The sequence below is a fragment of the Mustela nigripes genome, chromosome 4, assembly GCF_022355385.1.
Source record: "Mustela nigripes isolate SB6536 chromosome 4, MUSNIG.SB6536, whole genome shotgun sequence".
Taxonomy (NCBI): Eukaryota; Metazoa; Chordata; class Mammalia; order Carnivora; family Mustelidae; genus Mustela; species Mustela nigripes.
Window position 1 is genome coordinate 161,087,902 of NC_081560.1, and position 22,853 is coordinate 161,110,754.

At 44.1% G+C, this 22,853-nt stretch overlaps 1 protein-coding gene across 3 annotated transcripts in view; it reads right to left on the minus strand.

The window, feature by feature from the left end:
* Positions 1–22,853, minus strand: part of PIK3AP1 (phosphoinositide-3-kinase adaptor protein 1) — a 113,242-nt gene that overhangs the window by 45,799 nt on the left and 44,590 nt on the right. For all 3 annotated transcript variants that reach the window (XM_059398241.1, XM_059398243.1, XM_059398242.1), the window contains 6 exons: positions 11,791–11,927; positions 10,051–10,195; positions 7,301–7,443; positions 7,040–7,172; positions 4,673–4,869; positions 1,928–2,117 (listed from right to left, as the gene is read on the minus strand). In XM_059398241.1, the coding sequence (XP_059254224.1) occupies positions 1,928–2,117; positions 4,673–4,869; positions 7,040–7,172; positions 7,301–7,443; positions 10,051–10,195; positions 11,791–11,927 (945 nt within the window). The remainder of the gene's footprint in view (positions 1–1,927; positions 2,118–4,672; positions 4,870–7,039; positions 7,173–7,300; positions 7,444–10,050; positions 10,196–11,790; positions 11,928–22,853) is intronic.

Genomic DNA, 22,853 nt, shown 5'->3' on the forward strand with positions numbered 1-22,853 from the left:
ATACATTTACATATATACATGCATTTGTACAGATCTGTACAAATGTACATACGCATATGTATTTCTTAATTTAATATCAGTAGGTACAAAGAAAAATATGGACAAATATCCCCAACAAACCGTTAGGAGTGCTACAGAAGTTGGTTTTGGGTGGAGTCATAAAGACTTTTAGTAACTGTTATAACATTCTTCTTTTAAGCTTTTATAAGAATGTATTACTTTTACAATTGGAAAAACAAGTTAACCCCCCAAATGGGCAAAATTTGTTAAAACAATTTACAAGAAAAATCCTGTCCTACAGATGTGACATTTTAGCAAATCAAAACCACAATGAGATACCACCTCACACTAGTCAGAATGGCTAAAATTAACAAGTCAGGAAATGACAGATGCTGGTGAAGATGCGGAGAAAGGGGTACCCTCCCACACTGTTGGTGGGAATGCAAGCTGGTGCGACCACTCTGGAAAACAGCATGGAGGTTCCTCAAAAAGTTGAAAATAGAGCTCCCCTACGACCCAGCAACTGCACTACTGGGTATTTACCCTAAAGATACAAATGTAGTGATCCAAAGGGGCACGTGCACCCAAATGTTTGTAGCAGCAACGTCCACAATAGCCAAACTATGGAAAGAACCTAGATGTCCATCAACAGATGAATGGATAAAGACGTGGTATATATATACCATGGAATACTATGCAGCCATCAAAAGAAATGAAATCTTGCCATTCGCTATGATGTGGATGGAACTAGAGGGTATTATGCTTAGCAAAATAAGTCAATCGGAGAAAGACAACTATCATATGATCTCCCTGACATGAGGAAGTTGAGAGGCAATATGGGGTGTCTAAGGGGTAGGAAAAGAAAAAATGAAACAAGATGGGATAGGGAGGGAGACAAAACTATAAGAAACACTTAATCTCACAAAACAAACTGAGGGTTGCCGGGGGGAGGGGTCTAGGGAGAGGGTGGTTGGGTTATGGACATTGGGGAGGGTTTGTGCTATGGTAAGTGCTGTCAAGTGTGTAAACCTGGCGATTCACAGACCTATACCCCTGGGGCTAATAATATATTATAAGTTTATAAAAGAATTATTAAAAAAAAGATGTGACATTTTAGAAATAAGTTTAGTATATATGAATCTATTAGAGCTAGGTAATAAAAAAAATCTGCTTATAAATTTCTGTGCCTAGAAACTAAACTACTTCACATATAACTACAACTTGTATTTCTGCATGGTTTTAGAATGCATGGAATTTTCCAGGAATTCAATTACTATGAAAATGGAGAGTGTGAAGAATCACTTACTACATAAGAAAACCCAGGCACGGGTGCCAATGTTGCCGGAGGTACATGAGTCGCGGATACAAGAGACTCACGTCGGTCGCTCAGCATTTGATGCCGTAACGTTGGCAGTGATTCTGGGTGTGGGTGCCTGCAGCTGACCCTTTCATGATGTCCTCATGCACAGGCAATCTGAACCCTCCCTCTCCTTTAACTTATATTTCAATCAGGGCACATATTTGATTTCTAAATTTTCATGCATAGGTAGGTTAGATTATTTATGAATGGCACATCAGGGTACCAAAGAGAACATCATGCAATGTTCACCACAGAAAAGGGCCCATTGGGACTGACAGGGCTAAGAGCCACAGACTTCGCCCCTCAGATCCCAAGTCAATGCCTCCATCGACTCTGATCTCCAGCCCTTGCCTGCACTCTCCCATCACTCATCAGGCCCAGCAAAGGAAGTTTGGAGAAGGAGTGTGCTTGTCACAGCCCATGATGACAGCCATGACTTTGTGCAAAACAGGATCTTCGTCTGTTTGGGGTGGAGCGGGGGTAAGCAGGGACTTCCCCCCTGCCGTCCATGAGAAGGAAGAAAGCCATGGCTCAGCAGAAGGATGGAGGCTGGGCTGTGCTACTTACAGAGGTCTTCGGTGGCAGCAGGCACAAAGGCAGCCATGGACTCGTAGAGCTCCTCGTCACAGCCGGGGTTGAGGGAGCATTTCATGAGCAGGTCTGTGGAGAGATGGGCCATGGACTCGTACACGGCATCAGCCTCCTCCCCTTGCATCAGTTCCTCTTTGATGTGACTCTTCAGCATGTCCACAGTTTCCTGAAAGAGAAGACGGGACTCACAGGCACCTGGAGACACTCTGGCCTTCTGGGAAGAGGGAAGCCTTCGTGCACTTGGGACAGGCAAAGAGGAAAGGTTCACACGGGTCAGCGTTCAGCTGTCCCACCAGCCCGCAAGCTCCTGGAGGCCAGACTCCAAGTCTGTTTGTCTTGTGTGCTTTGTTTTAATCTTTGTGTCTTCTCCCAATGCTAAACACAGAGTCATGCACACAAGAGATGGGCAGTAAACGTCTGAGGAGCTGAGGGTACAAATTAAGGGCTTCCTCAAGACCACCTACTAAGAGTCAGGTGCGATGCCAGGTGTTTGCCTATACATTACCTCATGTCATTCTTTCCATAGCTGCCTGAGAAAGTTGCAATATTCACTAGTTCACCCATGAGAAAACCACAGCTCAGAAAAAACTAGCACCTTACTTAAGGGCATGCAGTCCTGCCTTCTGACCTCTCTACTACACCCTGGTTCCTCCAAAGGAAATCAATGATCTCCAAGGTGGTAACCCTTGTAACAACACAGACATCCGAATGAAATGGTGGCCGCTAAGTTGTTCTTGCCCTGATATGTAGTCAGATGGCCCTCAGAAGCTCACTCCCTAGTCCCTGTTCCTTCCAGCAGGCTGCTGCCAAGTGCTTGCCTTGGTTTCATACGCAGTGTGTCCAGAGGAGAGACAGCCTTGGCTGAAAGGCCCTGCAGTCAGACAGACTGCCCATCCTTCTGCCTCCCTGTGGTGGCAAAGGCAGAAAGCCGGCTTCTCTGAAACTCTGCACAACTTTTCCTGGTAAGAAATTTTGGTGTTTCACAACCTTATTTCAGCAATACCCACAAAAATCCTCATTTTCATCACACCACCTCGAGGGAGCTCATCTGCTGTTGACAGAACCTGCTGGTTTCTTGATGCGACTGAACGACTGGCCCAGGTGACGGCTGTGAGATGTTGGGAGACTCAAGGTCTGGCATTTGGTTTCAATGTGGTGGAAAGAGGAAACGGGACAGTCCTTAGAGGTCATAAAAACATGCAGGGACCTTTTGGTAGCAATGCTGAAGATGCATTGGCTGAAGGTGATTACGGCTAGAGAGCAAAGAAGGTATGAGAAACGGGAACCCAATTAATTTTGGTGCAAACCAAAAAGGCATCGTTCCACTTCCCTGTTACGTAGAACAAAAGAACAAGCCCCAGAACTGGCATCAAACTAGGTTCCTGTCCCATCTCCACCCTTGCTAGAGTGCAACCCGGGCACAATTATTCTGCCTTCCTAAGCCCCATCTTCTCCTTGTTTGTTAAAGACAGACAACAATACTGTCAACTTCCAAGGGCTGCAGTGAGCATTAAGTAAAACATGGCATTTGCCAATCAAATAGATTCAATAACTAGGAGTCATGACTGTGAACACAGTATGTCCCCAATAAAAACTACTGGCGTGGAAATGATGCACTGCATTTTACACGTTTGTGACTTCAAAGTAAAGCAGAATAAATACTCCTGGACGGTGAATACTTTTTAGCGTCATTTATGTCAAAGGTGCCCAAAACGACACGCAGGCTATTCTACTTGTTCAACACACTTATGCAACCCCCAAACTGTGGAGAGCCCCCCCTCCATGCCTTAGTGAGTCACTGCCTTGCAGACTGTGAAATAACAGCATGAAATTAAGTTTCTGGGGAGGTGTAGGCTCACTCCTTTATGGAGATACAGAGCAAGATTAGATTGTCTTTATGGTTCCTTTGAGGTCTCTGCCCCACGCAAGAGACTGAGAGTCCCCACTATGAAGGAAAACCCTGGTTCCTCCAGGGGAAGAGTCAGGAAGGATGGGGGTCTCTAAGACAAGAGAAGTAATACTGGGGCATGGAGCAAAGACTAGACAGTGGATGAGAACTCGAAGATGTTCCCAGAAGTCGATGATTAAGGAGGATCTGGAGGTCCAAAACCAGGTGAGCCAAGAAACAGGGCATATCTCTCTTAGGATCAGCAGAGGCTCAGAAAGAGAGACAGGCCATTAGCATAACAGGGGACCTCCCAATTGGCCTGACGGGAAGCCTCAAGTGCAGAGCTTTGTTGTGGTCTCTGCTAAGAACCAATCCCAACAGTTCACCTGCACATGATGGCGGCAAGGCAGCTGGGAGCAGCCCACCAAAGTGCCTTGGGGAATGGGGTGGGGCTGGGCAAGAGGGATCAGCATCAATCTGCAGCATATTCAGTCTTTAAATGTCTCTGCAAATCTCTCTGGGTGGACCTCAATGCTTTACATCCATTATTTCCTTTTATCCTGAAAACCACCCTATGAGCAGAACTAGCATTACCTTCCTTCTGCACTTCAGGAAACTAAAAGAGAGAGGGTACGTGATATGTCCAAAGTCACATGGCCAACAAATGTTGGTGCAGGAATGTGGACCCAGGTCCATGGGACTCCAGGGAGCATCTCTTAAGCCCACACAAACTGGCCCTGCCAGAGAAGAGGCACGTATCTCTACTGAACAGGTAGGCCCTAGGACCACAGAGTGCATTTTCATTCCTGAGACCTCTCCCACCTTGACCTTACCACATACTCATCGATGAACTGCCGCAGGTCCCTGAAGCCATGTTTCTCAGCAATGGTGTTGGGATAGTGGCCATGCTTGTTGGCCACACTGTATGCCTGTAGGGCTCCCGGGCAGGTGAGCAACAAGGCAGTGAGGTTCTTGAGCCCATACTTCGCAGCAAAATGCAACAAGGTGGGCAACTCTTCATCCCTCTGATCTGAAAATTGTTCAGAAAGACAATGGACAAATAAGAATAAAGGCATGGGCACCCTTGTTCATGGAGACAAAGCTGGCAAGCCTACCATGGCATCCAGCAGGCACTCAATCATTACTTCTGGGTTGATTGACCTAATATCTGACAGTTTCTTTTGAGGAATAGCTGAAGATTCTGCCCTCGGATGATGGAAGAAATGATATGTTAATTAACAAGAAAATCTAATAATTAATAATCCACCTTTTTCTCTAAAAAGATCAAAGAATCCTGAAAAATAATACTAATTCAAAATGTGCTGATTTTCTAAAAGCTTAAGTAGCAGCCACAAAGTACAACAGGAATGATGTCTTGACCTTCTCTGCAAATGTCACAGCATTTTTACACAATTGCTTTGTGTTGATTTAAAAAAATTAAGTCCATCTTCTTAGCTCTTATTCCAAATTTCATAAAGTATGCCGAGTCATCCTAGGTATGTTAATTAGCCTTTCCGTGGCCCTTAGTTTTGAACTAGAAGATATTTCCAAACTATTTCAAAAGGGCTAGGAGGATTAATAAGATGGTGGTATTCAGTGAGTTCTTTGTTTAGGACAGGTTTTGAGTGTTGGTATTAACACACCTGAACCGCAGGATATCCGTGAACCTTTTGATTCAGGAGAAACAAAGTACTCCGGGTCACTGGATCCTCGTGACCTCCTCCGCCTACTAATATCTGGATTTAGCAAGCTAAACTCTACCAAGAAAATAGACGTGTTTGCATTGTGGAGTTTGGGACAAGTCCTTCTTTTGTTTCCATAAAAGTTGATTTCTTTTTTTTTTTTTTTTAAGATTTTATTTATTTATTTGACACACAGAGAAAGATCACAAGTAGGCAGAGAGGCAGGCAGAGAGAGAGGAGGAAGCAGGCTCCCCGCCAAGCAGAAAGCCCAACACTGGACTCAATCCCAGGACCCCGAGATCATGACCCGAACCAAATGTAGAGGCTTTAACCCATTGAGCCACCCAGGTGCCCTAAAAGTTGATTTCTAAACCCAACAGTGATAGACAAACAGACTTATATATACTACTATGCACGCACACACGCACATGCAGATTTTTCTTAGTAAAACAAACCCAGCTTCCTATTCATCAGGAAATGATCCTTAGGATGAAAGTCTGAACATGTCCCCAGGACCCCACATTGGCAGGCTATAAATACTCTTCCTGAGCCTCAAGTGTAAGAACAGAGAATATCAACACTGCAGAAAGTAATGCAAGAACATTCCACACTAGAAAAATGGGGAGAGACAACACAAGAATGACCCCAGGAGAAGGACCTGAGGGTAATATAACCCCATTCTTACGGCTCTCTTGGCTAGGGAAGGATGGGACATGGGGCAGGGGGCAACCAGTCTCCATCACACACGTGAAGAAAGAGCAATATCCACAGAAGCGCCCTACCAGTCTTCCTGTCAGCCCACCAGGCACCATCCCCCACAGGAGCCGTTATCCAGCCTGTCACATGCGCACAGGAGACTGCTCCTCCCTCACTGAACAAATGTTTGTTTCCAGCCTACAATTAGCCACCCAGGCACTGCCTCAGCCCTCACGGAGCTGACAGCCTGCAGAGAAGACAGACACAGCTGAGAACTAACACAGAGGACACCCGACATGCTAGGGGAGCCCACAGCACGTAGACAGAACCCACCGAAGGATCCGAGAGGTCTTCCTGAGGAAGTGCTACCTAGGCCGCTGTTCGGAAATGACGAGATGTTAGCCAGGTGCACAGCAACCAAGGAGGACAGGAGGAAACTGAATTCCCACAGAGTTCAGGCAGCAAGAGGCAGGGCAGAAGTCTCATGAGATGAAAGAAGTGCAGACTTTCTGTAGAGCAGAGCCCAGGGACAGCGTAGGGATGAGGGCAGAAATGCAGTGGGAACCTCTTGGGAAGGCTTGCAAACATGCTAAGGAGTTTGGGCTTTATCGAGAAGGCAAATGGGAACCACAAAGGGTTTTTAGCAAGGGGCTGAAGTATTCAGATCTACAATTTAGAAATCACTCTAGCTTGTCAGTGAAGGAACCATTCTCAAAGAATGAGCTGTGGAGAGGGAACCAAAAGGGTCCAAGCACCGGGGGATTGGATGCTGAAACTCACAAACTAGAATCACCCCGCAGCTGGTCTGAATTTCTGACTTACTTGTCATCATATCTTCTTCTTCCAGTTGGTTAATTCCAAAGAGGTGCAGTCCACTCGCAGGGATGTTGTTCTTCAGAGACTCAGTGAGCAGTTTATCAAGGGTCTCCGTGTTGTAGGGCACAATTTTAAAGGCCTGAACACAAAAGTGAGGAAGGTCAGATTTTAAATCCAGCCATCTTCCATCCAGCAGATTCGAAGCCAAAGAACCACGAGCAGAAACTACATGTCCAGAAAATGCAGGTTTCTTTTCCACATCCTTACCTGACACATGAACTCCACTGGATTTGCTGCATTGGACAATAAATTCCCAATCTCTTCCATGTCAGTATAATAACTGATCACAGTTTCACACACCACTAAATCCCCGGAATAGATCTTCAAGGAAACATTTCCAGAGGAGAGGCCTGAAGAGAAGAAAAAAAAAAAACAAAAACAAGAAAACAAAAAAACCACGAAGGTGCCTAGGAAGAACAAGGGCCAGGGGAAACTATCCGTGGATTCACCTTAATGGTAAAGAAATTAACTGGGGGCTGGAAGAAAGATTTGGGAGGTAGGTGCGGGATAGAGAAGTAAGGGGAAGGGTAGAAGTAGGAAGTGAGGAGACTGGCATCTGAGAGGCCCAGAGTCAGAGGAAATGTCCCCGTTGGTTTGGCAATTTCATTTTTGGAAGATTTTCATCTGTTTTGGTAGCTACAGTAGGCCCAGGACCAAGACAAACAAGAAGAGTTGAGTTTAAAACACTTTCTACAGGGGCACCTGGGTGGCTCAGTGGGTTATAAAGCCTCTGCCTTTGGCTCAGGTCACGGTCCCAGGGTCCTGGGATCGAGCCCCGCATCAGGCTCTCTGCTCAGCGGGAAGCCTGCTTCCTCCTCTCTCTCTCTCTCTCTGCCTGCCTCTTCACATACTTGAGATCTCTGTCTGTCAAATAAATAAATAAATAAAATCTTTTAAAAAAAATAAATAAATAAAACACTTTCTACAAAGGTCAGCGGTGGCCGCAAGGTGGGAAAAGATCCTGGCCGGAGGAATTCAGTGCTTTCATAGCCCTGGACTGGGAGAATTGATTCACTGGCTCTGTGGCTGTCATGACTCTGTGCTCTTTAGCTCTCCTCCACCACAGGAAGGGGTTTTGAGGGGGAAAGAAAAATTAAAAATACACCAACCACAAAGATTCGATTCACAAAAGAGGAAATGCAACAAGTAGAGAACATGGAAAAATAGCTTCGTTAGTAATCAAAGAAATGCAAATTAAAATAATGGGCTACTCTTTCAAAAGATATCCAATTAGCAAAGATATTTAAAAATGATAATGCCTAGGGTTGGCCATGACACAGCAAACTTGATAGATAGGAGTAGTATTTCCTAAAGCAAGGAAGCCCTGTTTTCCAGGATCCTTCAAAATGCACCACATTTCAAGGGTTCCATCTTGAGGAAATACTCCTCAATCCATGCAAGCATAAAGATATTTGATATATCAGAATTTAAAACAAAAGAAGACAATAAGAAATCAGAAATGACACAAATACATAACAATGAGGAAACGAAAAATTAAAAGATGATACTTTCTTTTCAAGGGAGTATGATGCAGCTTTAAACAAGATGAATTATAAGATACAAGTTCAACACAAGGAACTGGTTTTATAAATTATGATACATCTATACAATGGATTAGTTTGGAACCATGAAGAATTATGTTGTAAAAGAATACTTACTAATGTGAGCAAATACTCATAGGTATCTTCCAGGTAACAAAAGTGGCCTATGAGACTATACGAAGCTATGTATATAGACGCAGAAAATTTACAGAAATCACTGATTTCCTTTGGGGCATAAAGGCAATTTTCTATTTATTTTCCTTTACCTTGGCTACATTTATTTACTTTCCGTTATTTTCTCTTTTATTCTTTTTTTTTTTCAAATTTTTTTTTTTTTAAATTTACTCGACAGACAGAGATCACAAGTAGGCAGAGTGGCAGTCAGAGAGAGAGGAGGAAGCAGAGAGTGCAATGCGGGGCTCCATCCCTGGACCCTGAGATCATGACCCAAGCTGACAGAAGAGGCTTTAACCCACTGAGCCACCCAGGTGCCCCTGCATTCTTTAACTTTTCAGTATTGAGCTCACATAAGTTTTATGATAGAAAAAATATATTATAAAATGGAAAGTTACAAGGTCCATGTAACATCAAGGGGCAAGGGGCGCCTGGGTGGCTCAGTGGGTTGGGCCTTTGCCTTCGGCTCAGGTCATGGTCTCAGGTCTTGGTCTCAGGTCTTGGTCTCAGGTCTTGGTCTCAGGGTCCTGGGATCGAGCCCCACAATAGGAATCTCTGCTCAGTGGGGAGCCTGCTTACCCTTCACCCTCTGCCTGCCTTTCTGTCTACTTGTGAACTCTCTCTCTCTGTTAAATAAATAAATAAAATCTTTAGGGGAAAAAAAAACAGCAAGGGGCAAAAGGATGCTGAGAGAATAAATATTGAAAACAACTCTGTTTTTAAAATTGTGAACAAAGGCCAAAAGACAGGGTAGTAGTGTGATGACTTTTTTCTATTTTTCTCTAATTTCAAAAAAAATTTTTTAAGATTTTATTTATTTGAAAGAGAGAGTGAGTGAGAGACAGTGCACAAGTAAAGTTAAGGGACAGAGGTAAAGGGAGAAGCAGAGCAGATTCTTCTGCTGAACAAGGAGCTGACGTGGGGCTCGATCCCAGAACCCTGGGATCATGACCTGAGCTGAAGGCAGACTCTTAACCAACTGAGTCACCCGGGTAGCCCTCAAAAAATTTTAATATGTTAACTTCTTACAGATAAAAATTTTATAATATCCATTTTTCCCCCATCGCACATGCATGTTTCTGCGACTTCCTTTTCCTTTAAATAGAACATGACAACAAAATCCAAATCCTGGCTGTCACTTTTCTCAGCTGCTGAATAAAGACAGGGCAAGAAAAAGAAAGCAAGAGTGGACCTCTTCCTGAACAGGACGCCTAATTTCTGGAGGTAGACAGGGCTACTTACTGGGAGCCTTCACAGAAACGGTGTATTCATTCTCCAGCTTGGCTTCCACCCGGACGGAGGGAGAATCCTCAGGAGAAAATTCTGCTTCTGTTGTCACCCTCTCATCCAACTTACATCTCACGATGACGTAGACAGTGGTTTCCACCTGGAGCAGGAGGCCAGTTAGTGTCCCCGCCCCCTCCTGTGCCTTGTCAGGGTGCTGGGCAGAGGGTATCCTGGCTCCCCAAGCCCCAGCGCTAGCACGGAGGGGTCTGCAGTCCAGCTCTGGGCCCGACCGCCACGGGTCCCAAAGGGACGAGTTGCAAAGACCAAGAGTGAACATTTATCAAGCTTTACAGCAGTTTGATGGGAGTAATCTTATGTCTGTTGGACCTAATATAATAATTTAAAATCCGACAGCTTGTACCTCTTTTTATTTCATTTATAGCATTTCTCTTTTATGGCACTTTTAAAAGCACTGGTGTATGGCAGAATTGGGAATTTTGTAGAACGAAATAAAAGGGGTCTTCACCGATAGTCTGAGAAGCACTATTCGGACATGAGCCTGACTGCTCCATGGGAAGCCGGCAGGCTGACACAGCCTTGGAAGCGGTTTGAAATGCAGAATATAAGGCCCCTCCTGGACCCACTGAACTATCAAAGACTGAATTTTACCAAGACCCCTGGGTGACACATGGACCTTACGATGTGGCAGGCGTCAGCCTGGAGGACCCCTCCTGGGGTCTGCTTCTTATACTCTTCTTGAATGGACACAAATACCTTACTGGAGGGCTGATTTTCCCCAGGCATGGAACAACCTGAATTCTATTTCACCTTGCTCCCTCGATGATCTCTTGCTAGGCAGGCCACATACAATGATCCTTTCTTACTGTGCAATCTAAACCCAGCATGTTTATGAGCTTGTAGCCACAGGAAAGCATTCTGCTGCTCTGAACTAATAAAATCACACATTTTCATCAAGAAACAAAAGATAATAAAAAACTACCAGTTCTATGGAAGAATTTGCATTACAGTGGTGCATCAATTGGGCCATCACATTCAAGTCACCTGTTAACATAGGTCCCATCCTGAAAATGTTAGTCACATTACACTCTGGCTTTTATCTTAGCCCTTTTGGCAAACAATACTGGCACGTTGCAGCCAGCAAATTTCAAAGCATCCACAGTGGTCAGCTGATGGAGAAGCAAGCTTTCAAAATGCACCCCCCCACTTTCCTTCCAGCCCTAGGCTGGCAGGAACAGATCCAGCCCTCTCCCTCCAGGGTTAGCATAAATGTCTGGTAAGCTGCCACACATCGATATTTCTGATCTATGAACTTAAGTCTTAGAGGGATGACACACACTTTCCTGAGCTCGCCTCTCTCTCTCTTTTTTAAAGATCTTATTTATTTATTTGACAGAGAGATCACAAGTAGGCAAAGAGGCAGGCAGAGAGACGGGGGAAAGAGGCTCCTCGCTGAGCAGAGAGCCCGATGCGGGGCTCGATCCCAGGACCCTGGGATCATGACCTGAGCCAAAGGCAGAGGCTTTAACCCACTGAGCCACCCAGGCGCCCCTCGCCTTTCTCTTATTTAAAGGAGTGAGGTGTGCTCAAGGGCCCAGGTACTGGGAATCCCAGGGCAGCTAATCTACAAGAGAATCCCTGAGGGAAGGCTAAGATTACACTCCCTTTACTGCCACAGAAGCAACCACTGAAAAGGCTGTGCACTGCCATGGATCCACCAGCCCCAGGAGCACCTACCCCACAGCGAATACGGTCCGGCTGCACCACCATCAGGTTCCCAGGTGAAGTCTGCTGTGGCAGGTTCTGATGCTTCGAGTAGGAAGGGACCTTCTCGTCCTCAGTCTCAGTGTCAGTGACTGAATCACAGCCAGAATCTACGGGACAAAGGACATCGCTGAATGGGAACACAAGGAAGGAGAACTGATGGACATGTTCCACCCCATGAAAGCCCCAAATATTACCAAATAGGAAATGGCTCTGAATGTCAAATAAATACAAGCTGGAGGGAGTGACTCAGGAAACCGTGAAAGACAACCTACTGGGAAAAAGTCAATTACCCGTTAGGGCACAAGGGTAGGGCGACAGCAAGAGGAAGACTGTGGAGAAGGCCAGAAAGTCTGAAACAGGATGTTGCCCAAGGCTGGCAAGTCTAGTTTCAACCAGTAGGTTTCTGGAAGCTTTACCTCCAGGCTTCCTGCACTGCTGGCTTTGGTGGCTGCGAGGGAAGAAGGCCCCTTCTCTTCAGGTGGGGTCAAGCATGGGCTGTCCAGTTAAAGGTCATCTTTTGAACATCAAGTAAAACCTGTGCTGTGCAGGAAGCCATTATTCCTTGGGGTCATGGCTAGACCATGGCACCACTTTGGAGCAACTGTGAAAAGCAATCATTCTCAACAAATCTTGGATCAAAGTAACTGGGTTCCAGATCGGTATCCCAGCCAACACCTATACTGTGCACGGGTTCAGAGCAAGTGAAGGGGGTGGGCAGATGTGTGGGGCATGGCACAGAATGAGATGATGCTGAGGTGATGTAAGTGGAACCTACCAGAACTCTGAGGCAGGGGCTCTTAACCAGGGTTCATCAATTGATAGGCTGTGTGCAAGATTCTGTGTGTGTGTGTGTGTGTATGTGCGCACACGCACGTGCAATGCTTGTTTATACTTCTCTGGAGATAGTCCAAAGCTTTCATCAGATCTCCCAAGAAGGACAAAATGGTTAAGAATCATTAAGGGAAGGAAGGTTCATCCAGTTCCTTTCTTGGGCTGCCTCTTCCTCACTCCTAAACCACTTACAGATCCAGCCCAACATGTCAGGCACTGAGGGGACATGAAGATGAATGAGGCATCAAGCCTGCCTTTGGAGAGTCCACGATCTAAAAGGGCAGGTCTAGTGAGAGGCAGGGGTTCTCTTGGCTGATTCCTGCAGGCTGGACTCCCAGGAAGGAGGTGGCCTCTGGCAGAGCCCACAGCACTCAGTCCTAGTAAAATGTTGGCGTGGTGCCTCAGGCCCCCAGAAAGCTGCACCCCCAGACTTGCAGATTAGACCTCAGGTCATACCAGGGGACAGGCCATGCTCCCATGACAATGAAGGCTATGGTGAGGGAGCTGGGCTGAGGGGGCAAGGCACCATCATGTCTTACCGCTGTAACTGTGAGGCAAGGACCTCCAGGACCTGCTCAGGCTGGGGAGAGGACCCAGGCCTCCCAGTTATGCAGCTTAAAAACCCCACAGCCTGAGAGAGTAGTCTCATTCTAGAGCCTGACATCTGTACTGACAGTTGCCTCTGCATGGTCCCAGACTGTGATGGGCGGGAGACACACTCCTGCTGCTCTTCCCATCTCTGGGATTTCCCCCATGACTCACTATCCCACAAGGCCTGGCAGAAGCAGCCAGGTCTCTGACCTTGCTTGTGCAATAGGAATCCCAGCAGAATTTAGGGCTAAGAGACAAGGTCAAAAACCCTGGATGTTCCAAGGAGGGTTGATGCTGGTTTTCAGTAGGCAGAGCCATCAATATGCTATAGCTCTCCTTTCCTTTCCAGTCCTACTGACTCCTCTATCAGTGCTAATTATCCCCCTCAAAGGCTAAGTGCAGCAGCTGCCTGCCTCACTGCTGTCCAGCCATGTTAACAGAGGTGGCCATTTTCTCCTTCTCTGCTGCCTTCTCTCCTTGATGCGTGACTCCTACAACAGCCAGGACACATCCCCACGAACAGAGCTGTACATGCCACCCAAGCAACAACCACCCAGTGAGGAAGACTATTTAGGAAAGAACCAAAAAGATCAGTGATAATTAGCATTCTTCTTCTGAATATAATATCACATCAAGCATTAATATTTTCTTATTAGATGCCTGAACCATCCCGTTTTGTTTTTTTTTTTCCATTTCTGAGGTTCTTCCTGGATAAGAAAATTACCTCATTGACTTAAAACACCCCATCAGTTACTTAAAACTGCACAAAGTTCCCTGGAATTCCCCCAGAATTGTTTAGACACTACCCCGAATGGTCCGGTGCTAGGCATCAACTTTTGCCAATTCCCTATTCTAAGTTATTTTACAGGTATAAGCTCCTTGGAACAGACCCATTATACAGTCTTCCTTTGCTTCAAAAAAGAAAAACTCTTCATTCTTCCCAAATTACTGATCTATTATTAGTCAGCTTGCCAAAGAGTCAAAGCTCTAATAAATATATCAAGGAAAGTATAGAGAAAATATAAGTAAACCAATGAGAAAGACATGATAGTGACAAATAAGGAGAAGAATTTTAGAAACATACTGATGTGAAAACTTCATGCTATGAATTTTTAAAATTTCAATACAATTTTTATAGAAAAATATGAATTACCAAAATTATCTCAAAACAAGCAGAAAATCTGACAAAATCAATAATCATGGAAGAAAAAGTTTCAGTTTTCAAATAAAATTCAGAGCATAAGCCACATACCTCTCTTCTTGCGCTGCATTTTAAATTATATTTGCAACAATGTTCTTCTTTATAATAACCAATTTTCCTATCTAGGGAAATTCCCTTTATATAGGTTTTATGCCTCTTACTAATATTCAAGAAACAATAAAATTTAATCCCATTGTATATTACATTTATAAAAAATTAAACAGCAATTCAGTACAAGGGATAACCCCCAAATCAAGCTTTAGTCTCATAAAAACTTAATATGTGATAAAGAAAGCATTAGAAATCAGTGTAGAATAAAGAAAATCATTGGTGAGAAGAATGACTCAGCAGATAGTGCTGGAAAAATTAGCTATTTGGGGTGGGGGTGAAGGGACAGAAGGACTATTTAGACGCTTCCTAACTCTCATATACTCCAAAATAAAGCTTTGATTTAAAGTGAAAAATAAACTAGGGGCGCCTGGGTGGCTCAGTGGGTTAAGCTGCTGCCGTCGGCTCAGGTCGTGTTCTCAGGGTCCTGGGATCGAGTCCCGCATCGGGCTCTCTGCTCAGCAGGGAGCCTGCTTCCTCCTCTCTCTCTCTGCCTGCCTCTCTGCCTACTTGTGATCTCTGTCTGTCAAATAAATAAATAAAATTAAAAAAAAAAAAAAAAAAGTGAAAAATAAACTAAAGTGAAGAAAAAAAAAACAGATCTTAAAAATTTTAAAGATAAAAAAAATTAAAAATTAAAAAGATGAGGGGCATCTGGGTGGCTCAGTCGATTAGGCAGCTGCCTTTGGCTCATGTCATGATCCCGGGGTCCTGGGATGGAGCCCCATAGGGCTCCTTGCTCAGAGGGGCACCTGCTTCTCCCTCTGCCTCTGTTCTTTGCCCTGCTCATATTCTCTCTCACTCTTTCTCTCTCTCTTCAATAAATAAATAAAATCCTTTAAAAAAATTAAAAACTGCAAATGTTATCATTGGTTTGGGAAAAGATTTGTTCATCTTAAACAACTAATGAAATACAATCTAAGCAAGCAATAGGGTTGGTATGAATTTAAAACTTCAGTAAACAAAGTTTTATAAAACTAAAATCTAAATTGTATTGCTTTGGCAGCGTTAGCCATAATAGCCAAGGGTGAAAACAACCCAAACGTCCCTCAGCTAATGAATGGATAGACAAAACATGATATATTATTCAGTCATAAAAAGGAATAAAATATTGAACATTGAAAACATGATGCTGAATGAAAGAAGCCAGCCACAAAAGACCACACATTGTGTGATTCCAAATATATAATAATGTCCATAGGAGGCAAATCTATAGAGACAAAAAGTAGATTAGTGGTTGCCTATGGCTGGGGCCTTGGTGGGGAAGTAGGGCTTGGGGTATGATAGCTAAAGTGTATGCTGTTTCTTTTTGGAGGGTATGAAAATATTCTAGAATTAACGGTGGTGATAGCTGCACAAGTCTGTGAATATCCTAAAAAATCCACTGAATTGTACACTTTAAACGGGTAACTTGTTTGATGGAATGAGCACTGGGTGTGATATCCAACTGATGAATCACTGAACTCTACCTCTGAAACTATTAATGCTCATATGTCAATAAAAATTATTTTTTGTTATTTTTTGGGTTTTGGAGGGTTGTTTTTTTGTGTTAATAGAATTTAAATAAAATTTTGAAAAAACTGGGTAACTTGTACAACATTATGTGAATTATACCTCAATAAAGTTGTTACCAAAAAATCCAATGGCATATCATAAACTGGTTTAAAATTTGAAATAAATACATATGTCAAGGGGATAATCTCCTTACTATATGAAGAGATCATAGAAATCTCTTTAAAAACACCAAATAAGTAGATAATTCACAGAAGAAGAAATACAAATTACTTCCCAATCTAAAAAAAGATCTTCATTAGCACTAATTATCATGAAAATGCACATAAAAATAACATATCGCTAGTCTACCTTTTTAAATTAGGAAATGTATGAAGGTGAGGGAAGACAGATACTTACTCTCATTTGATGCTGAGGGAAGTATAAATTGGTAAGACCTTTCTGGAAAGGCATGTGTCCATATACAGAGAAAGAGAAAGTCTTTAAAATGTTTGTAGGGCGCCTGGGTGGCTCAGTGGGTTAAGCCGCTGCCTTCGGCTCAGGTCATGATCTCAGTGTCCTGGGATCGAGTCCCACATTGGGCTCTCTGCTCAGCAGGGGGCCTGCTTCCCTTCCTCTCTATCTGCCTGCCTCTGTCTACTTGTGTTCTCTGTCTGTCAAATAAATAAATAAAATCTTTAAAAAAAATAAAATAAAAAAATAAAATAAAATGTTTGCATCCTTTGGTATATAATTCTACTGCAAATTTCTCTTAAGTAGGAAAATAAATGTTCAAAATGTAGACAAAGATAATGAACCAAGGCGTCTACTAATTCATTCTCTGCATCCGTGAAAAGTGGAAAACAACTTCACTGTCTGATGAAAGAATACTTAAAAATATTATTTTCGGATGCCTGGTGGCTCAGTGGGTTAAGCATCAGCCTTCAGCTCAGGTCATGATCTCAGAGTCCTGGGATTGAGTTCTGCATCAGACTCCTTGCTCAGCATGGAATCTGCTTCTGGCTCTGCCTGCTGCTTCCCCTGCTTGTGCCCGCCCACTCTCTCTCTCTCTCTCTCTCACAAATAAATAAAATCTTTTTACAAAATATTATTTTCAAAGAGTTTTAAAATACAAGCTTATGACATTATGTCAAGCAACACAGCAAGATATAAAACCATATATCTTCTAGTGTAGGGTAGCAACTATATTAAGAGAAATGCATATAAAAGGTCAGAACAAAATCTGTGCTTGGCTTGTGCATGACCCTTCTTCGCTCCCTCCCCCTATTTTTCCTGCCTTCCTACCTGCCCATCTTTCATATGTTCTATGAGTTTACACAGGGAGAAAGCACCCAGATACTGGGGGTAGGGTAGGGTAAAGAGAAAGCAGCCACTGAATCTTGTGCCGAATCGTGTCACTAGCTTGGCACAAATGAGATTGACCCTAAGAGTGTGGCACTTGGCAGATACTCGTCAGTGTTCAGATGGGCTATATAAACAGTTCCTTCCAGTAGATCTATCCATTCAGTCACCTGAAATGAATTCGCTCCCAGCAGTGAATTCATTTCAGCAAGTCAGGCAGGATGCCATCCATCCTGAGGCCGACTCTGGAGGCGCTGACACCACTACCACTTACCCACTACTACCTTCCAGGGAAGAGCAAACCCAAGGTTTCCTTGGAGGAAATTCTAAGCAAGATGAGAGCACCCTTGAAACCCACCTGACAGAGAGAGACGGCACCACGCGTGGCCACTGCAGGATGCAGACCCCTTACCACCCTCCCCACCTTGGGGTAGGGCGCTGTCCTGGGTCTCAAATAAGAAATGTTTGAGAGAAGGTGCTCTGAAAACCCTGAGGACCTCCCCACACACACACACTGTGAAGTATTATTAAGGCACCAACAGTATCCTCACTGCTTTAAAATTGAACAGTATTTCCTCAGCTTTTATGAGGTCCACAGGAACTCTAGAGAAATTATAGACAAAGACTTTCTTGGTGCCTCTGGCTCCCTGGAGTCTCATCTATAAAGGATTCATGTGGCAAATACTCATTGGATTCAGAGGCAGGAGAAGTTCCTCTCTCTCTCTCTCTCTCTCTTTTTTAAGATTTTATTTATTTATTTGAAAGACAGAGATCACAAGGCAGAGAAGCAGGCAGAGAGAGAGAAAGGGAAGGAGGCTCCCTGTTGAGCAGACCGCTTGATGCGGGGTCAATGCCAGGAGCCTGAGATCATGACCTGAACTGAAGGCAGAGGCTTTAACCCACTGAGCCACCCAGGTGCCCTGAAAAGTTTGTCTCTTGAGAGAACTTGCCTGTTTTCTCCTATTAGACAAGAAGAGGCTAACATGTGCATTTCACACTTTGCCCTCTCTGACAGATAATTCAGTGACCGTTTTTCTTAACTCCTATTACACTCTCATCCAGGGCCTGGGCTTGCCTGTTACTCTTTTTAAATATTGTGTTTCATTTTGGAGTCTTCTCCAGATACTCTAGAGATTTAGGCCAGACGTGAATCCACGTTTCTCAAACTGGCATCTGCCAAAAGGCCTCAGATATCATCCTTATGAGAATTTGTGCTCAGGCTTTTCATTCAGTCCTTATGAGAATCAGTGCCTCTGAAGTAAGATGCAAAGACATTCCAGATTCTCAGGATGGCCATGTTATAATTGGGTCCTGCCAAAAGACTGTGGTGCCTGCGTGTGCGTGTGGGTCTGCAGCTATACAGGGTTGCACGGGAGGTCAGGGGCCAATGAGGGAAGAAGAGAGGCGGCAGAGCGATATGCACTGGAGGCGTCTGAGCCCCACGAACACCAGAAGGCTTCCCCGTACACTACTTCATGCAGAGAAATGTGATGGGAGATCCAAGCCCCAGGATAACCCAGGGGAGTCGCAGCAAGCTCCCTCAGTGGACAGAGCGAGCATCGCAGCCTCAAGCCAAGCTCGCGGTGCTGCGGCAATAAGCCAGCCTCACCCAGCGAAAGAAGCCCGGTCCGCCTGCCTTTTATTCATTTCACACCGACATCAGTATCTTGCTCATGTTTTGCTTTCCGAGTTGGGAAGGAACAGCAAACATAAGGAGATGAATATGTTTATACATATTTAAGAACAGCAGAATAATCTGTCAACACTAAGGGTTCGTAATTTTTATCCTTTATGAGGGCGTCTCTATATTGTCTGGGTCAACAAACTGCAGATTGTGAATGCAACGCATGAGTGTGCGCGGGGACGGCCACCACACCCCGTGGAGCCACGCATGCTCGGTGACAATGTTGGTGACAGACCCTTCCCTACTAATAGTAACAGTAGAAGTTATCTGTTACTGAATACTGTGGGGACTGCTTGATAGTCTTAATCTCATTTAATACTTGCGACAACGCTGGGAGATTGGAACTAATATCTTATCCTTATTTTATAGATGGAAACCCTGTGCCTGAAGGAGGGAAGGAAGAAAGCCCGCAGGAACTGGTCCCCAGCGGTCCAGGCCCTGCTGGTTCGTGGCTGGGTCCAGGGCAGGAAGCAGCTGTCACTCGCTGTTCCTGGTGTGGGCTGTGGTGGCCACGTAAGGAGATGCGACTGAGCCTTTAGCTCGCCAATGCCTAGTGGGGCTGCCTCAGTCTGAGCCAAGACGCCCCAGGTTAGATGTGCTGCGACCCACCACCTGGGCCAACGGGCACATGCCAAGGATGGGGTTTAAATCACGCGACACTTAACACCCATGGATCCAGCGGGGTCCTGTGAGCTCAAGGGGCCTGACCCTAGGCTGTATTCTCTTCCTGTCCAGTTGAGTTTTCAGACCAGTAAGTTTGCTTTTTCCTGCACACGGTCTGTCAGTCAGTCAGGACCACGGCTTTTTGACAGCCTGTACAGGGACGGAGGATGGTGTTTGCTGGTCTTGGAGAGTTTTTTCAGAATACACAAGCTAACTTCTCTTGTAAGTTAATGCTTAGCTCCGAGAAAACTGTAAATAAGGATCATTCATTAAAACAACCACATTTGTTGAGCATTTACTATCTGCCAGGACCCAGGCAAAACCCTTAACATATGTGATTCTATTCTATCACAACTAAGGCATTGATATGATTCTTCCCATTTCCCAGATGAGAAAACTGGGACATAGAAATTTAAGGAAGTTGGGACGCCTGGGTGGCTCAGTGGGTTAAAGCCTCTGCCTTCAGCTCAGATCATGATCTCAGGGTCCTGGAATCAAGTCCCTTGTCAGGCTCTCTGCTTGGCAGGGAGCCTGCTTCCTCCTCTTTCTCTGCTTGTCTCTCTGCCTACTTGTGATCTCTGTCAAATAAATAAATAAAACCTTTTTAAAAAATAAATAAAAATTAAAACAATAAAAACTGGTAATATACCGAAAAAATTGAATTTTACACTTTAAATGGGTGAACTGCATGGCATATGAATTATATCTCAATAAAATTGTTTTAAATAAATAAATAAATAAGTCTTTTGAGAAAGATAAACCAAAAACCATGTTGATGGTTCTCAACTGACCAAAGTTTGAGGAATGCTGAATTATGCTATACAGTTTCCATTACGTTAAGCTAAATTTATTAGTGATTTTTTAAGTAAGGGAAAGTGAAGGGAGGAAGAAGAAGGCCTATAGCATAAATATATTGAGTTATTTTCTTGAAGTTTTAGGTGAAAAGGAAAAAGAAAGTGAAAAAAGAAAGAAATTAAGGAGGCACATTTTTAGCAGAGACGAAACAACTTTCCGCCAACCTAGACCCAAAAGGAATGAGACAGAAATGCTCACTGGAGCCAGTCCAGTTGTGATCACTGGGGAACATATATCTATGGGCTGGAATGAAATAAGTGATCATCAGTTGCATCCAAGATTTCCAGTGTAGGTGATAAAAGAAAGAGTGAAGAAGAGTCAAAGATTTCTTAGAATAAAATAGAAATGAATAGCCAAGCAACCTAGTGGCAGGGTCCATGAAAGAAAGGGGCCATGTTCCCTCTGTATTTGCATTCTAGGTCAGGGACCCAAATTTAACCATCACACAGATGAGGCAGGAATACAGAGAGTTGCTTGAAGTCTGGAGAAACTTCCAGTGGCTTTCCCACTCAGGATGAAACTTCTCAGGTATTATGATTCTCACCCATCCTAACCAAGCCACCATGATGAAACTATAAAACAAAGATACCTGAAAGCCAGACATAAAATGTTCTGAAGTCTGGGTTTCCAAATCACCTAGCAAATATCTACTGAATATGTCTGACATGGGACCCACTGGGGAGTGCCAAGAGTGTGTCCTCTATAGTCTTGGCCTCAAGAAGCTTACCACTGAGGGGGTGCCTGGGTAGCTCAATTGGTTAAGTGTCTGCAGGAGGGAGCCCCACATCAGCAGAGAGTCTGCTTCTCTCTCTCCTTCTCCCTCTATTGCTCCCTGTCCCCACCCCTTCCCTGCTCCTGCTCTCTCTCATCTGCCTCAAATAAATAAAATCTTAAAAGAAGAAGAAGCAGCAGAAGAAGAAGCAGCTGACAGCTGAATTAGAAACAGGAGGCTCCACATGGAAAACCTGAGACAACTATCAAATCCCTTACCAGCAAGCACCAGCCTGTGTGATAAGACCCTGACTTCGCCTCAGTGATGTAAGTTAAGTTTCCAAGCGTTTAAAAGTGCTGCCACACGAAAAATAGAACAGAAGTTTAGGAAGTTGAGAACAACTTCCTGAAGGATGAAGGCAGCAAGTTAACTTACTTTAACTAAGTCGAATAGCACTTGGAGGCTGAGATTACCCTAGTGAAAAAGGTACATTTCCATTTAATTTAATAAAATAAATCATAGCTCATTCCTTCAACATATATTAATTGCCTATCCATGAATAACCAAGATTCAAAGCCTATCCTAGGACCTCCAAGAAATGTAGGGGTGAGAACATTTCTGGCCTCCCTGACAGTGGGGGGGACCACATAGGCCAGAAACCCGGGAGAACTTCTCTCAACTTCCAGAGACAAAAGAGAACAGGAATAACTTGGAAAAAAAATTATGAGGGATAAGCAGGAATTTATAAACAAAATATAGTTTATGACCACCATAGGATCAAAGTAGGAAGGACATCCCCCAAAGAAATGGCAAGTAAGGCCTTGAAAGACACAGAGAATGCTGATGAGGGGGTCAGAGCAACTTTCCCGGCAGAGGTAAAGGCATGGTTAAAGGCACAAAGGCTTGACATCAATTTGAGCCACAGGAAGCAATGTGGGAGCACCTTGTATATAGGGTGAGAGGGATAGGGGAACCTGAGGGTCAGCGAGGATGCTTGAGTGCCATTCAAGGACTTTAGTTGTATATCAAAGACCTGTCAGCAAACACTTCATGAGAAAGGGAAAGCCTATAAAATATAGACTGAAAATACAGCTTCGTTTTTCTAAAAGTGGAAGGACTTTGCTTGTTCTCTGGACTAATTCCAGAGACACAAGCAGAATATGTCAGCTCTTCTGTAAATCTTAGTCAGAATCGAGAAGGGGAGTGGCTGACCAGCCATCACACCCTAAGCAAACAGCGCCTCCAAATATATAACAACATAAACCAGTGGCTAACAAACTGTTACCAAGCCAACATCCTGCTCTGCTTACATGAGCAAACGAGATGCTATAATTAACCCGATGTCTGAAAGTGGACCACAAGCATGGTTCACACAATGCTTAAAGAATTGATTTTCAAGTAGACTAAACATTTCTCCTACCATGTATCTGGTTTCTAAGACATTAGCTCAGAAAATCAGTGTCGTGGTTATTATTGTATCCTTAGAAAGCACGAAAGGAGACCTCAGGCCTGGCCTCATCCCCAAATTCCAAAAG